Source organism: Dermacentor andersoni, chromosome 2, assembly GCF_023375885.2.
Source record: "Dermacentor andersoni chromosome 2, qqDerAnde1_hic_scaffold, whole genome shotgun sequence".
Taxonomy (NCBI): Eukaryota; Metazoa; Arthropoda; class Arachnida; order Ixodida; family Ixodidae; genus Dermacentor; species Dermacentor andersoni.
In genome coordinates this window covers 257,826,472-257,843,810 of record NC_092815.1, presented here as the reverse complement: position 1 = coordinate 257,843,810, position 17,339 = coordinate 257,826,472, and the positions used below count along the sequence as shown (strand labels likewise).

General features: G+C 49.3%; 2 protein-coding genes across 6 annotated transcripts in view; one reads left to right on the top strand and one right to left on the bottom strand.

Annotated features, from left to right (window-relative positions):
- The window catches only part of mio (GATOR complex protein mio), a 547,780-nt gene that overhangs the window by 296,708 nt on the left and 233,733 nt on the right, over positions 1–17,339 (bottom strand). The window lies entirely within an intron of this gene.
- On the top strand, positions 1,042–4,401 carry LOC140216041 (uncharacterized). The gene is made up of 2 exons (XM_072286316.1): positions 1,042–1,229; positions 1,470–4,401. Exon 2 carries the CDS (start codon positions 2,490–2,492, stop codon positions 3,768–3,770), a length of 1,281 nt encoding a protein of 426 aa, XP_072142417.1. The 5' UTR covers positions 1,042–1,229; positions 1,470–2,489; the 3' UTR covers positions 3,771–4,401.

Genomic DNA, 17,339 nt, shown 5'->3' with positions numbered 1-17,339 from the left:
GAGACTTCTGACTTACCCGCTGGGGTACGGTTGGTCACAGTGACTACCACGCCAGAAACATTGTTGACTAAACATGTGCGGGAAAATGGGAGAGGCAGCAGAGCTTTCCACACACTCCGCTTGCCGGTGATGAAAGAGGCTTGGGCAACGTCGAAGGGCCCTGACATGCCCAGTGGTGCTGATAGCACTTACGATTTCCATGCATTGCATGCGAAAGGATGGCTTTGCCCTTCTCCATAAACCTGCTGGTGCTTACGCTCATTGCAATGCTTGGCACCCGTGCGACCCTCGTGGGACATGAGGATTCTCACAAAGGACAACGGCACTTCACATAAATTGCTGTTTTGCTGGTCTACGCATACAGTGAAACCTTCTTATAACAAAGCCACTTTACTCGAATTATCGCTTTATTTGAAACTTCTCTCAGTCCCGATTGAAATTAATGTTTTTTAAACCAGATTACTTGCAGCATACCAATAAGCAGCACATGCACCCCTTACCACTGAATTGGCAAGGGGTGTGTGTGCATTCATGGCAGCCACTTTCGGCAATGAATTCCATGCGGGGCTAGCGAGCGATGTTGCCAGCTATGCCATCGCGCTTCCTGTGCCCCCTTTTCCTCCATGCTGCGCCTGCATGTTATCAGCGGCGAGCGGGTGAGTACTCGCGGTGGCACCTCGTGCCTTTCATGCCGAGCGACCCTCAGCCTCTCCACTGGTGTACCCTTTTCCTCCAAGCTGCGCTCACAGGTTATCGGCGACAAGTGGCACGGTGGATGTAGTGCCCAAAGTGTGGAATGGAAGAGACAAATGCCACCTTCCGTGTGCCGGGCATACCAGTCACCTGAAACAAGACGCTCTACTTCCTCTTTGTAGTATAGTGTCGCCCCCTGTCAGATCTCTGTGTCATCGCACATGTATGTTTTGTAAATTGTTTAACTAGATGGCGCACCCCCCTTCTGTCATGTGACAAGCTTGGACCAATCGGGAGGTGTCATCTAGCGTGTGAAGCCTTTATAAGTAATAAACAGCCGCGGGTCGGCGGAGTCTTCGTTCCGGTTTTCATCGGGAGCAGTTAGCTCCGTGTCTCCTTACTGCGCCGGCGCTAGCCGCGCGTTCGCCCGTCGGGGCCCCCCGCTTGCCTGCCGCTGCCGACACAACATCTTTTGGCGACGAGGATGGGATTCCCGCAGCGGTTCCGACCGAAGCCCCGGGAAACCAACGAGCTTCGTAAGTGAAGCGACCCTTTCCGTGTCCGCACGGCAGGCAAACGCCGCCGACGCACTTGGCGTCGCGAGGCTTCCGAGCCTAGGCCTACTCGCCCCTTTGTTCTTGCCCCATTCCTGCGGCGAGCTCCGGCTTGCCTCCTGCACGCTACCCGGCATGGCTTTTACGGCGAACCTTCCCGTTTTTCTTGAAGTGCCCGGCCCACCGTTAATCCCTTGGTATCGCTGGAAAAAAATTTTTCAGGCCCACCTCGAAGCGGCCGGCGGTGGCGACTGGACGGACGCGCGACGAGCGTCCGCGCTCGTCAGCGCTCTCGGGCGTGAGGGACAACGGAAGTACTTTGCAGACGAGGAGCAGGAAGCAGCAAGGCAGTTCACCAGCGCAGCGTCAGCTTCAAGCGAAGCAGCAAGGCAGTCAACCGGCGCAGCGTCAACGTCAAGTGATGCGGTCCCGCCAGCGTCAGAGTTTCCGAGACTCTTGCAGCGGCTTGACCGGCTGTTCGCCGCGTCAACAAATGTCCTGGCGGAACGGCACGAATTCACCAGTCGAAAGCAGTTCGAGGGAGAAGGATTCCTGGAATTCGTGACCGCATTGAAGGAGAAGGCGGTACAGTGCAACTTCGGCACAGCCTACAACGAGCGCGTCCGAGACCAGATAATACATGGCGTAGCGAACGTCAGCGTTCGCGAAAAGTTGCTGGCTCATGGCGAAACCCTCTCCCTGGACAAGGCAGAAGAAATTGGACGCTCGTTAGAAGCCTTGCATCGAGCGAACCGTGCGTTCGGCTCCGAAAATGTTCGAAGAATTGAGGCACCTCAACTTGGCGTTCCGTCGACGGGCCAAGATGGCCGACTTCTTCCGGGGAGCCGCCAAGATGGCCGACGTAGTCCGGGAGGCCATGAAGATGGCCGACTTCTTCCGAGAAGTCGCCGAGACGACCGACTTCCGGGAAGCCGCCGAGAGGGCCGACATTTCGCACATGGCTCCTCCGGGAACCGTGGTGCATGCGACCGGTGTGGCAGCACGAAGCATATTGCAACGTACAGGAATTGTCCAGCAAGGAACCGGCGGTGCAACGCCTGCCACACGTTGGGCCATTTTGCATCAGTATGCCGAAAAACCCGTACTGTCCAGCACGTCTCTTCCGCAGAGACGCGGTCTTTGTCAACTTCCGCAGGACAGCCGTCCGCGTCTGTCTTGACGGTGAGCACCTTGGAAACTAAAAAAGATTTGGAAGTTCCAGTCGTAGTGAACGGCGTCTCCATGCGACTGCCGGTGGATACGGGAGCGTCTGTCTCAATGATGACTGTCGAAGATTTTGGAAAGCACTTTGGTCGACAGCACAGACTGTCACAAACAGTGGACTTGAAAAATTTCTCCAAGCAATGCATCGACATTCAAGGCCTGTTTCAAGCCACTGTCCAGTTTTTCCAAAAGTCATGCTCCGTCACGTTCCACGTAACGACTACAGGAACATCACTGCTGGGTTTAGATGCCATCCAACGCTTGGGCATACAGATCGACGGTACGTCGCTGACATGCCGTCTACCATCGCTTCCTTCAGTACAGAGCCCCACAGGTGTGCCTCCGGGTTTTGATCACCTTTCCAGTGACGAGTTGGGCCTCGTCAACAACTTTGTGCACCGAATTCATCGGCAGCAAGATGCGAAACCAGTATCTTCAAAGTTGCGCCGACTACCCCTGGCTCTCCGTGACCAGGGCACACATGAATGGCGACGTCTCGAGGACTGCGACGTCATCGAGCGCGTCGAGGCTACTGAGTGGGTTTCTCCACTCGTGGTGGTGCGCAAGAAGGATGGAACCATGCGGCTCTGTGTAGATCTACGGGAACAGGACAGTCTTGTGTCTCAAGTTCAAGAAAGGGTCTTGCAGAAACAGTGGCAGACTAAACCGTACGTAGACAAACGTAGAGGTGCTCAGGCAACTCGTATCAAGGTGGGAGACACCGTCAGAATAAGATTTAACAGAAAAGGATTCTTTAAGTACAGTAAACCTCGTAAAGTCAAGGCCCAGATAGGATCATCTACTTTTCTACTCAGTGATGGGAAGACGTGGCATGTGTCTAAGTTAACCGTAGTGATGAAGGATCCAGCAGGTAGTACACAGTGTAAAAGTGATAGAGACTTTTTGTACTCATATTCAAACTTGGATAGTCATTCCGATGACTTGTCTGTAGTGACAGCGTCTTCTCATAGTCATAAGCTTCAGTTAAGTAGTGCGTCTGACTGTATCACTTCAGAGTCTACACAGTCAGCAGTCGTCTCTGATTCCGTGGGGGAATCGGTAGCATCCCAGGACTTGTTGGGACTTCGAGAGGAGTTTCCTGGGCAACCCTCTCCAGCTTTGAGCGACAACCACATTCAATTGTCCAACCAGGGGGAGGGAAATAGTAGTGGGACGACTGGGTCTTTAAAGTCGACCGATACGCATCGCAACCCCCAAAGTTCTTCTGAGGTACGCACGCGTCCTCATAGTGACAGAAAACGGCCTCCGTGGCTCGATGATTTTGTTTATGTAGTGTAGAACGTATTTCCGTCTTCGAAATGCCACGGCTAGGGGCCTCGTTGAGACAGTCCACATGTTTCATTAACACAGGTATAAAAATGTGCTCCTTGTTGCGGTGCAGTGAGTTTTGTGCCGTGTTCCTTGTCAGACTTTGTTTGAGTGACTGCCTGTGTTTTGGTGCCCAAGACTGGTGCACGTGTATGTAAACTTGGGCAGGGACGGACTGAATTTGTTGTGGACTTAAGTGCGTGCTTTGTGTGAGACTGGTGCGCGTGTGTGAACGTGGGGGGGAGCAAACTGAAATTACCTTTGGACTTAAGTGCGCGCCTTGGGTGCGCGTTTCACTGTATGCTTGCTTTGTTTCCAGGGGGGGATGATGTAGTATAGTGTCGCCCCCTGTCAGATCTCTGTGTCATCGTACATGTATGTTTTGTAGTTGTTTAGCTAGATGGCGCACCCCCCTTCTGTCATGTGACAAGCTTGTACCAATCGGGAGGTGTCATCTAGCGGGTGAAGACTTCAGAAAATACCTTGAATTAACTTGGGCGGTATATAGTTTGCTGTGTGTTAGGCTTTTCTGTAAAGGGTTGGTAGTGCTTTTCACGATTCAAAAGTTCCTTGCTTCATGTTTAAAACTTTGAGACCTTGACAGCATTGCAGTTTCCGATATAAATGGTTCCAAAGAATAAACATTTCCGTGATTTTCAGCCTTCTGAGATCTGTGTCCCCCATTAACCGTTTCGCTGTCACTGACGTACCGGTGCGTTCTCTATCGTGCGTTCAAAATTTCGCGCCTGAGCGAAAAAGCTGGCGCTCCTGGATTGGCCACGCCATCTGTTGACTCTTTCTACAAGTTCGTATATTCGCTCCGACCTGTGTTAACCCATGTAATGAAGAGTACAGTGCGACTGCCGCTCCCCACTTTCTCTTTGCTGAGTGGCGCGGTGGCTCCGCGTTCGCTGGATCATGCGTCGCGCGCGTGTGGTTATGGGTTCAAGGGTTGTTCTGTAATCTCCGCTGGTTTGAAGGTTTTTATTTTTCTTCTGTTGGTGTGCCTGCTACGGCGCGTCAAGTTCAGGCGCACGTGCCGTTGCCTCTCCAAAAAGGGTGACTCGATTGTTGCTTTCGCTCTCTCGCCGCACCCTCGCTTCCGACTAAACGTAAAGCCCTTCGAACTTTGTTTAGCCTTTTTCCATCTCCCTCTGTCTTCTTGATCACGCAACGTCCCATTTCTCTCCGTTGCGCGGGCGACTGAAAGCGCATCCTACCTGCGTGCGGTTACTTTCGGATGGCTCGGCGCGCGGGACCTTCGTCTGCTCATGGGAGCGGTGGCTGAATTCCGATTCAGAATACGAGCCGAGCTCGGATTCGGACTCGGACAAAGTCGCTTGAGACGAAGAGGGTTCCGCATCGTCAGATTCGGATGTTGAACAGATTTTATAGTCAGGCTGATGATGATGATGATGTTTACTAACAACAGCTGCAGAACACTGAAATGTGCATATTGCATTGACTATGTTATTTGTATACCAATCATAATCAAAAATAAATTGCTATGTTCATTCCCTGTTATGCTCGTTCCCTGAAACCAAGCCGACACTGGGGGTGCGTCACGGCCAGAAACGTCCGACAGCGAAAGGGTTAATGACTTCAAATGAACTATGGTGTGACTGCATGGACTTCCTATTCAGGAATAAAACTTTTATTGTTTTATTGTCAGCTAGAACAGCATGCATGCTCAGTTTCAGCACTAAATTGTTGCCCCGCAGTGTGACTCACATGCCAAGCGTCTCAAAGCACTAGCTTGTATGACTGAAGCTGCTAATGAGAACTATTAAAATGATCCTAGTTAAAACCTAGCACCTATCTCCACTACATGGCTGACATCTTCATTATAAGGAAACATGGCCTAAGTGCACTACATGCATTCATTAGTCATTTTAACCCCTTTAATCCTAGAATTAAATTCACCATGCACCACTCTACTACTCAAATTATTTTTCTTGACATGACAGTTAGCAATGAAGAGGAAAAACTAAAAATAGCACTTGGCAGAAGCCTATGGATAGTTAGAAATGTTTCGATTATACTAGTCATCACACGCGACACTAAGTGAGGAATATTTGTTTGATAGGCATAACACATCAGACGCACCTGCAGCAATGATGGCGATTCTGTTCCCCATTTAAAGAATCAACACCAACTGAAATAAATTACCCACAAAGCACCTGAAACCAGACCCACAGGGACGCCTGTAAATTAGAGAGGCATAATTAGATAGCTCGAATAGCTAGAAAAGAGTCTACAACTTAGCCCCAACCAGCCACTAGCATTCATAACAAAATCTTCCGATGCACTCCCAAACATAAACAATGTGCCGTGGAAATACTATCTATCTTTGCAAGCAACGAGCGCCTTAAGAAAACGTTCCCGGGTGTACAGAGTCACATATCGCCGCAATAGAAACTGGAAAGACACGTTAGCACAGGCAAAAGTAAACCCTCAGTGCACCATCAAAATAGCAGTCCATGCTCTCTCCAGGTATAAGACCCGCAAACACCTTCAAAATCACTTAATTGTTAAAAGCAGTTCAAGTGTTTATAAGCAGGAAATCAGATGCAGTTTTACCTGCACTAGTTCAAACATTATCTACATGTTGGAATGTTCAATGTGCCACAAACAGTACATCAGTAAAACAGGACGACAAGCAATTAATTTCAGACTAAACATACACTGCGTAGACACGACCAAAAAATTTGCAAGAGCAGTGGCACAGCACTTCAATCTGTCAGGTCACAACCTTGAGGAAATTAAACTTCATATCCCACAGCCAGGCATCCAGTCTCCCAGAGACAGAAAATGTAGAGGGTCATATCTCATTCACACGCTTAACAGTGTACCCCAACCAACCAGTATAGACACTTCAAAGGGAGCACTTGAATGTATTCGCAATACTACTAGCACAAATATACCCAGTAGCCCTTGATTATTACGGTTCTTTTTTTTTTTCCAGGCGTATGTGTATGCATGCTCTTGCCGTTTTCATTTGCACTCTTAACCAAACCACATTCCCTTAATACCTTTTTCAGTTGAAGCTATTGAAAGAATGACTGAACGCAGGTTGCTTCCAAGTATTCCTCTTCCCCTATTCCCACTTCTTTCGAATTTCAGAGAGATTAGTTAAATAGTTCGTTTTGGCTTCACCTCTAGCGTCTGGCAGGCACGAGTGGTCCCGGTATGCCGCCGGAGGGCGTGGGTAAAATAAACATTGAATCCTGTTATGCGCAGATGTGGGGAGCAGAGTGGATGCTTCCAAGGAGAACACAGACACGCCCGTGGGGCTTCTGCCACGCAGTCATGTGTGCCCATTATAATAAATATTTCAATGTGATGATATAATTCTCCTCTACAAATAGTTCTTGCTCTCCTAGAAAATCCGACGCACTGGATTGGCCACACATACCTACATCTGCGAATTATTCTCTGGTTCCCCATTGTTATCTCCATTCCTCGATTCTCCACCTTTACTCTCGTAACTCCAAACTTCCCTTGGTCTCTGCCCGTCATTTCCAGTCCTTATACTACCTCTCTCTCTCTCTCTCTCTTTAATGTTAGATACCCCACCCCTCCTTCTTCCCCATTAGGCTGTGTGAGGGTGAGCTACACGTACCTAAAAATGCTGCTCACGGCCCTGAGAAAGACGAGTCCCCAAGTTGAAACATTGGCTTAAAGCAATGTTCCTACTCATCATTTCAAGCTGGTAAGAGTGTTATGTAGGATTCCTAGACGTGCATCTATAGTCCAATGGGTAGAACAGTGGGCATCTGCGCCGGAGGAACCGGGTTCGAAGCCAACTGTCATGCATGTTTTAGTCATATCATAAGAACCCAACAATAACACCAAAGAAAACATAGGGGAAATTACTTGTGCTTAATAAATGAAAGAAAGAAATGATAAATGAATGGAAATGAAAGTGGATGAAGAAACAACTTGCCACAGGTGGGGAACGATCCCACAACCTTCCCATCTTGCGTTCAATGCTCTACCAATTGAGCTACCGCGGCGCCGTTTCCCCATCCACTTTCTTGGCTATTTATGTTCCCTAGTAGAACCCTGGGAGTGTTAGCCAATGCCACGAAAGATGTAGAGCATCGCACGTGAAATGTGAAGGTTGTGGGATCGTTCCCCACCTGTGGCAAGTTGTTCTTTCATCCACTTTCATTTCCATCAATTTATCGTTTCTTTATTTCATTTATTAAGCACATGTAACTTCCCCTATGTCCTCCTTGGTATCAGTGTTTGTTGGCTTCTTATGATATGATTAACCCAAAGCTTGAGAATGCGCTCCCTGCATGGCTAAATACCATTGTCACAAAGCGAATCCCAGTCTCGGGTTACACCTTGAAGCAAAAGGCGGAGTCATTTGCACTTCAAATGAACATCGAAGACTTCCGGTTCAGTGATGGGTGGCTCAGAAATTTCAAGAACCGCAATGACCTGAAGTTTAAGAAGATGTGCAGGGAAAGCAGCGCTGTTGATGATTCAGCTGTTGAGCGGTATCAGAATGGAAAGCTACATTGTTGAAGCAGCTGATGCCCGAGAACATTTCCAACTGCGATGAAACTGGATTGTTCTAAGTAATGCTCCCAGAGAAAACGCTTGCATTTGCCGGTGACCCTTGCCATGGCGGCGAACACAGCAAAGAGTGGCTTACCGTCCTCGTCTGCAGCAACACGTCAGGAAGTCAGAAACTTCCGATGCTCGTCATAGGAAAATCAAAGAATCCAAGGTATTTTAAAGGGGCAACCTTACCTGTTCAGTACGGCGTCAACAAGAAATCCCAGGTAACGCAGCAGTCATCCGAAGTCTACATTCGCAAGTTGGACAGAAGGTTCGAACAGCAGAACCAAAAAGTTCTGCTGTTTGTGCACAAGTGTGCTGCGCAAGGCCACATCCAGGACCTGAAGGCTATACAGGTGGAATTTCTGCTGCCGAACATCACATCAGTCCTGCAGTCAAGGTGTGATCCGCGGCCTGAAGCTTCTGTACAGGTCACGCATGCTCAACCGCATGGTGCTGTGCTCAGACAACGGCTAAAGTTACACCATTGACCTTAGGTCTGCTGTTGCCACGCTGGCTTTACGCTTAGCACCACGACGGCCGACTTGCCCAGAAAGACCGACAGCACATGTGATCAATCTCCTTCCATGGACTTTGTGCTCGACCACTTGCATGCCGCTAGCATTTTGATTCCAACCAGGATAATTTTCACAGGATTTGCTGACGCCAACAAAGATCTCGAAATCAGTGCGGAGTTAACCAATGAGGAAATCATCTGTGAAGTGATGGTGGATTCGGACGACTCCGACAAATGAAGAGCCAGCGCCTGCACAGCTCTGAGTTGATGTGAGCACTTACGATGCTGTCATCAGTGTACAGCGAATATATGACCCTGGCTCAAATTGAAGCAAACATAATCCTACACGTGTGGCCGCAGCAGAACATACGTGAGTATGCGATATTCGGCTTCTTCCGGAAATATGTAACCATAACCAAATTCGAGAGCACATTTTCACTTACTTCAGCCTGTTTATTGAACTTCGTCGACAAATATACACAGTAACAGTTGGAAGAAGCGCACTGATCTAAACACCCTTGTTGATTGATGTCAGCTATTGGCCAATAGCAGCCGCGCATTGGAATCTCACTTTGTTATGAAATAAAGTGTCCAGAGGAGAATGAGAAGCAGGTTTCTCTTGAAAAAAAAAGGGCATTTGAGAGAAAGGTGACTTCGCACTCCGCTTGTGAGCTCCACACGCCACATACGACAACAAAAGTTGACTGAGATGTTCACAGCAGTGTACGCTATCCACAGACTACCGTATTTACACAATTGTAAGTCAACTTGAATCTAAGTCGACCCCCCCATGTGACAGGGAAAAAAAAAAAGGAGCATACCCGAGGGCGCATTCCACAACGAAAATTTATTAGTAGCTGACATGATCACTGGACTACTCGTCTTCACTTGTGCCATCGTCCTCACTAATGCTGCCATCGTCATCGATACTGTGGTCCCACAGCGTGCTGTCGTCCAGCGAAATTCCACATTTGGCAAACGACCGCACCACGACATCTTGTGGAACAGCAGCCCACGCCCAACCAAACACTGGCGTCAGGCACAGGTCCGGTTGGCGCAAGTTCGCGGTCTTCTGCCGCCAGCCACTCGTTGTACTCACCGAGGAGCAGGTCCTTAACCTTTTGGCGGTCAATGACGTAAATATAGGGCACCATGAACAAGTCCGAAAATGGTCGATGCCGTATATTTATGGCGCCGTCTGTATGTTTAAAAAGTGCCGCAATTTCCTAACTTTTTTTTTTCTGTCATGTGCTGCCACTATGTTGGATGCAGGGAATTACTAAATTCCCTGCACTATGGATGCAGGGGATTGATTTCGCGCGCCTCCCTCTCTCGGTTTTCGTTGCATGGTTTGTTTTAGTGCTAGTTTGCTCCCGCGCGTCTATATACCACCGCTCGCGCATTGACGTGCGCGCGGGCGGGCAGCCGTATAGATTTTTTTTCGTGGGCGGTTTTGGCTTTTTGCACTTGCGAAACTGATGGCTATCTCGTTCCTAATGGCTCAAAGAGCGACCACTTGTTTCTCGCTCGTTTAGTGCTCACAGGGGTGCGCATAGGAAGGATGCCGCCGTGCATGCGTTTCCGTTCCTTTTCTCCTTTTTAGGACTCGCGAAAGCTAATTGCCCTAGCTGGTTGTTGATAAGATGAAGATTAGCGGAAGTTTGTCACACGTGTTGCTTTTTCTGATGGGCACACAGCCAAACGGTTTTCTTGAGTGCGCGCACCTACGCAGTTCGATTATGCTATGGACGTACGTATTAGTGTAAGAGCAGGAACATTTGAGGCTTTCGAAATATTCTCGTGTGCAGATTTTCAAAGCCTTGAACTTTGTGCATAAAAATGCATAACATTTTTAATTCTGATAAGTATATTTCCTTTTTTATTGTTGTTATTCATGAATGAAGAGTGCATATATACCAACGCAAAATATTTTTTTCTCACTTTACGGTCACCCTAGAAAAATTACGGTAATTTCTTTTCCAAAATAAATCCCTAAGAAAGATCGGAATCTGCAATAAAAAAAAAACGACCCTGGGCGGTCGCATATGGCGAAAAAAATCGACCCTCAAAGGGTTAAAAGGCGAAGGTCCGGGCTTGTTTTACGGCTATGTCGCACTTCACTGGCAGGGACCGATCATGCATTTCGGCGACGTACACCACAAGCTTGGCCTATAGCTCCGGAAAGCATCCCAACTTCGGCCCACGGGAAATTCTTCGCTTGCCATCACAGGTGAAAATTTTCCTTCGCTGCAGTCGCCACTCTCGCACCACCCATTCAGAAACATTGAACTTGCGGCCCGCTGCGCAGTAATCTGTTTCTTCAGCGTAAAGGATGGCAGCCCTCTTGAACGCTGCTGTGAATGAGTGCTCGATGCTTAGTGGGCCTGGAGCACTCATGACGACTGAGGAAGCATGGAAATAGCCCGCAGCCGGCAGTCGAGTCAAACCTGTCAAACTAAGAGCTACAGGGAAAGAGAAACACGTGAGCAGTGTCTGCTCTTCCATGAACTATCGATACTCCCTGCAAATGCCGCTGTTCTGGGGTGCCACCACGAATGGAACAGCAGCACTTCCATCAACTATCGACATCCCCCCGTGAGTGTTGTGAGCGCTGTAATATTCTAAAAAATGTCAAAAGACCCTTCCAAAGACAGAACAAACGTGTGGGATCGTGAAAACTATGGGTGGGGCCATAGAGCAAACATAAAATTGTAACTATGTTGTAGCTCCCCTGATATCTTGTTGGTCTCACTTTGTTGGTGTTATAACTGCAGTGTTCTTCTTATCATTTCTCAGTTGGAAGTCTACAGCTACACGCGCCAATCTGGTTGCATATCTTATGTTTTCTTACTTCGTTTCCCTTCCTCTCCTTCCTTAACCTGCCTCGTGTGTCTGCCTCGCCTGCATCAAGCACAGTGTCCGACTTACAATGTAACAGTGGCGACGAGAAACGGAAAGCAAAACCCCTGGCAAAACCTTGAAGCACAGGATGACAGCTACGCTACGGGGCGACGACTCGAAGATGGCACACCAGCAACTGCCCGACTTCGACGACGAAAGAGACAAATGGAAGGCCTATGTTATCAAGGAAGAGGCATACTTTGAGGCAACGGGCGTGAAGGAATCGGCAAAGAAACAGGCGCTTTTGGTGGCAGTTTTAAGCACATGAAATGTTCAAATATTAGCAGGACGAGTAGCGCCAAAGAAGCCGAATTCTTTGGAGTACGAAGACGTTGTGAAAGTCTTGGACGAGTTTTTTGATCCCAAGCGCCATGAGATTACCGAAAGCTTCCACTTCTTCAACCGCTGCCAGCTTGACGGTGAGTCTGTTCAAGAATTCATTACTGAAATTCGTCGAATTGCGGACAACTGCAATTTTGGTACCATGCTCGACCGAATGCTATGGGATAGAATTGTTTGCGGCATAAGATCAAGTGCACTGCAGAAACAACTTCTGACAAAGAAAGATCTGTCCGTAGAGGAAGCTGAAACGATGGCACTGTCGGCTGAAGCTGCAGATAAGGACGGCACTAAAATGGCTGCAGACACGTCGGCGGTGCTTAAAATTAAGGCGCAGTCAGCCTCAACGAAAGAGGTACTGGCCGAATGTGGGCGCTGTGGCAGCATAAAGCCCAACAGTAATGCCTGCCGTTGGAGTAATGCTCGTTGTTATCCCTGCAGTCGACGTGGTCACCTAGCAGTAAAATGCCGGAACGAAGAAAGCTCAAGATCTCGAACTCGAGAAGGAGCCCGGGGATTTCGTGGCAGAGTACTGGCTGTTAAGGAAGGGGAGACAGATGAAGACATAGAGGATAGCATGCACATTTGGACGCTAAAATCGACGCGAGAGGTAAATGTGAAACCCCCAATGCGATGCACCTTCACTGGGGAAGTGTGGACGTATCAATGCTTATCGATACGGGTTCCCCGGTCTGCATCGTGTCCCGACAGCTATTTGAGCAGTACAAAAACACTTGGCCTTTGCTACGGTCTTCACGCACAAAGTTAACATGCTACCTTGGAAAATTTCCAGTTTTTGGAGAGCTCCTCTTGCCGGTATCATACGACAGTACAACTGTGGAATGCACATTGGTGGTGCTAGATTGCCCCGGTCCAAGCTTATGTGGTCGAGACCTAATTTCCCTCCTGAGCGACGCAGGCTCCCCCGTCCTCAGCCTCTCAGCCAAGCCGCTGACCGCACAACCGTCTACCACCACGCAGGTCACTGCTGACGTGATTGTAGAGTTTCCAGATGTTTTCAGCTCGGATCTGGGCCTCATCAAAGGACCCGCGGCACACCTACAGCTGAAGGAGGGAGCCACGCCCAAGTTCTGTAAGGCCCGATCTATTCCCTCCGCTCTACGCGACAAGGTATCCGAAGAGCTTGATAGGCTCATGGCATTAGGCGTCTTGTCACCAGTGCCGCATTCCGAGTGGGCTACGCCCATTGTACCCGTCCTTAAGAAGGACGGCACTGTTAGGATTTGTGGCGACTTCAAAGTCACTTTAAATTCGGCATGTGAGCTGGAGCAGTACCCATTGCCAGTAATCAATGACATGTTCGCGTCCTTAAGCGGTGGAAAACATTTCAGCACACTAGATTTGCGTGACGCATATAACCAAGTCCCTCTCGATGAGGAATCGCGCCAGTTATGCGTGATTAACACGCATAAAGGTCTTTTCTGCTACAACAGATTACCTTTCGGCATTGCCTCTGCGCCAGCCATTTTTCAACGCAGAATGGAAACAGTTCTACAAGGCTTATCAGGCGCGCAAGCTTATCTGGACGATGTCTTGGTGTCCGAAAGAGCAGGAAGTGACGACGTGCTAAAAGCCGTTCTACAGTGTTTCCGCGAGAATGGTGTTAAACTGCGCCTCGACAAATGCAAATTTCGGCAAGCGTCCGTTACATATCTCGACCATCGAATCGATCAGCAAGGTTTGCACCCAATAAAAAAGAACGTCGAAGCTACCACAGAAGCCCCTAGCCCGAAAAATGTAGCTGAGCTTCGTTCTTTTCTTGGCTTGATCACTTTCTACGCAAGATTTTTGCCGAACATATCGTCTCTGCTCGCTCCACTGTATCGGCTGCTGGAAAAGAACAGACATTGGCTCTGGGAACAAGAGCAACAAACGGTGTTCAATAAAGCAAAATGGTGTTTGCAGCAAGCAGGTGTGTTGGTTCACTTCGACCCTTCACAACCGCTAAAACTAGAGTGCGACGCATCGCAAAAAGGTATCGGCGCAATGCTTTTTCACACAAAAGGGAACGTCAACAAGCCTATCGGATTTCGTTCAAGGACATTGTCGAAAGCAGAAAAAAATTATTCGCAACTTGAACGTGAAGCACTGGCCCTCGTATTTGGAGTAATGAAGTTTCGTGATTATCTTCTAGGCCGAGAATTCATCCTGGTCACAGATCACCAGCCGCTCCTGGGCCTGCTAAGACCGGATCGGCCCACTCCGCCTCTGGCTGCTGCTCGCATACAGCACTGGGCGCTGTATTTGGGAGGATTTCGCTACAAGTTACAGTATTCGCCAGGCAAGCAGCTCCTGAACTCGGACGTGCTTAGTAGGTTGCCACAAGAAACTTTGGAGCCAACCACGGAAGGGGAGCCGGCTGACTACGTTCTGGCACTGGCATGTGTCCAGCAGGGGCCGGTCTCGGTAGAAGAACTGCAGGCGCTGACGGCAGGTGACGCAGTACTTTCAAAGGTTGTGCAGTACACAAGAGACGGGTGGCCTCCAAGCTCTAAAGCATTAGAACGAAGCTTACTCCCCTTTTACGACCGCAAACTGGATCTGTCATTGGCCCACCGTTTGCTGTATTGGGGCCGTAGAGTTGTCATTCCAGTTAACGCGCAACATAGAATGTTGCACATGTTGCACAAGACACATCAAGGATCATCGGCGATGAAATCAATCGCTCGGTCAGCTTTTTGGTGGCCAGGAATGGACCACGCCATAGAACAACTGTCAGCGGGGTGCACAAGCTGCATCCAAAATCGACCAATGCCGGCATCTGCTACGCCAGTTAACTGGCCGACCTGTCAGGAGAACTGGTCAAGAGTGCATCTAGATTTCGCGGGGCCAATCAAAGGAAACATGATCCTTGTTCTCGTAGATGCTCACAGCAAATGGATTGAGGCCGTACCAATGGAACAGGCGACCACATCTTCGACTATTACTTGCCTGCGCAGCTTCTTTAGCAGGTTCGGCATCCCTCGCACCATTGTTTCAGATAATGGGACAGAGTTCACTAGCCAAGAATTTACTGATTTTGCGAACAACAATAACATAACCCACCTGTGCACGGCTGTGTTTCAGCCACATTAGAATGGCCTAGCAGAGAGAGCTGTCCGAACTGTTAAAGATGGGCTGAAGAAGATGAACCAGGGCAGATTGGAAGACTGCCTTTGCAGACTACTTTTCAACTACCGGAGAACACCTCTTGCATCGGGCAAATCTCCTTCGGAACTTTTTCTTGGCTACCAAATTCGGTCCCGCCTCGACACATGTCTTCCTCCTTTGGTTACAGGAAGATCGGGAACATCGGATGACTGGACTCTTGCACCAGACACAAATGTTTACGTCCGTAACTTTGGTAAAGGGGATAAGTGGAAAACGGGCACGGTAAAATCAGCAGACGGAGCTAGGATGGTGACAGTGGAAATGCCTGAGGGCCTCGTTCGGCGCCACGTTGATCAAGTTCACACAAGGAAAGACCCAACGGCTACCCAAGGCCACAAGGAAAGTGAAAGCTCGTCCATCTCGAGAACTCCGGAAGAAACGTTCGGAGCAAAGGCAAAAGCCGAAACTCGTGAAACGTCACCACCACAGCGTGAGTCATCACCCCAGCCCCTGGACGCACAAGAGAGAAACGGTGAACCTACACTGGCCACGGAACTCCGACGCTCAACACGAGAGCGCAGACCTGTGCAGCGTCTTCAGTATTATTGATAGAGAAATGTTATAACTGCAGTGTTCTTCTTATCATTTCTCAGTTGGAAGTCTACAGCTACACGCGCCAATCTGGTTGCCTATCTTATGTTTTCTTACTTCGTTTCCCTTCCCCTCCTTCCTTAACCTGCCTTTATATTCCGACGTGCACTGCAAATAAACGCCCATTCTTCCAGCTTGTCAGCGTGTGTCTGCCTCGCCTGTGTCAAGCACAGTGTCCGACTTACGATGTAACAGTTGGCGATGCAATGTTTTGGTTTCGATTGTAAGTCAAACCCCCCCACTTTAAATTTGCAAATTAAAAAACAATAGGTCGACTTACAATCATGTAAATACGGTATGTTCTTTCACCAAGCCTAAGGGGTGGTTTAGGACCCCTTTAAGGACCCAGTTTTTTATGGTGCAACGAAAGGCTCATTCTCGATCTTAGCAACCTCTAAAAAGAGCCTGTCTTCCAGCAACACTGAGAAGTGAGAGGATGCCCATAGCTTGCCTCGCAAATTGTTAAACACACCCATCGTTCTGCTTTCACAGGAGTGAATGCAACTGTGGTTAGCCACCTATATCGCTACATGCATACTGCATGCTTCATTTGAATGATGCGCGCAATGTGGTATCACGGCGCAACTCATTGGCGATGTGACGCAGTTGAGAAACGGAGAAAACGCAAGCATCGGTACCAGTGTCAGGGATGTCGGGTGGTTCATCCACTGGATAACATGATAAACAGTCTGCATCTTGATGTTGGCGGCACAGCTCGTACACTACTATATACGAACATTCTTGTAGCCACAGAGCCCAGTGATGAAAGCCAGCAGAGCGTATGATGGCCTGCGACTACGGAGAATTGCGTTGTGACGCGCAAGACCCGCGGCAAGCCAGCCCAAGACCCATGACGAGGAGCCGCGGTTCTCGGAGGCCAGGCGCGGGATCGACGGTAGTTGACTGAGCGACGAACAGGTGGCGTGAGTGCGGGGAGGACAGCGGCGCGAGCGTGCGGGAGTGTGGTTGTGTGGTGCGGAAGGTTGGCGTGCCGGAAAATAAAGCGGTAGTTCGGGACCACGTGTGGCGTGTCGTCGATCATGACAAGTGGGGGCTCGTCCGGGATCTACGTGAACATGGAGACAGTGGACGTTCCCGAACAATTGGTACAGCATCTGCTGGGGCAGACGAGCGGATCTACCATGGAACGCGAGCAAATCGCGGCAGCTGTCAGACAAAGACTGATGGCGGCCGAGGCAGTGCCTATGGGTTCTACGACAACGGCGGCGGCGGTTCAACCGGTGAGCGACTGCGCTCCGCGCTCCACAGGAGGTCAGCCAGGTCAGCCTCCAAGGTTTAAGGGGTTCAACGACCATCAGTCCCCCGAGGAATTTTTGGACCGGCTTGAAACGTTTTGTTTGGTCAGCGGTGTCGCAGCTGACAAGAGGCTTACGCACATTGTGCCTGCTGCGCTGGAAGGTAGCGCGAAGTTGTGGTGGCGATTCGTG

What these genes read in the sequence shown, in the direction of transcription:
- LOC140216041 (XM_072286316.1), top strand. Translation starts at nt 2,490, where the DNA reads ATGCGACTGCCGGTGGATACGGGAGCGTCTGTCTCAATGATGACTGTC.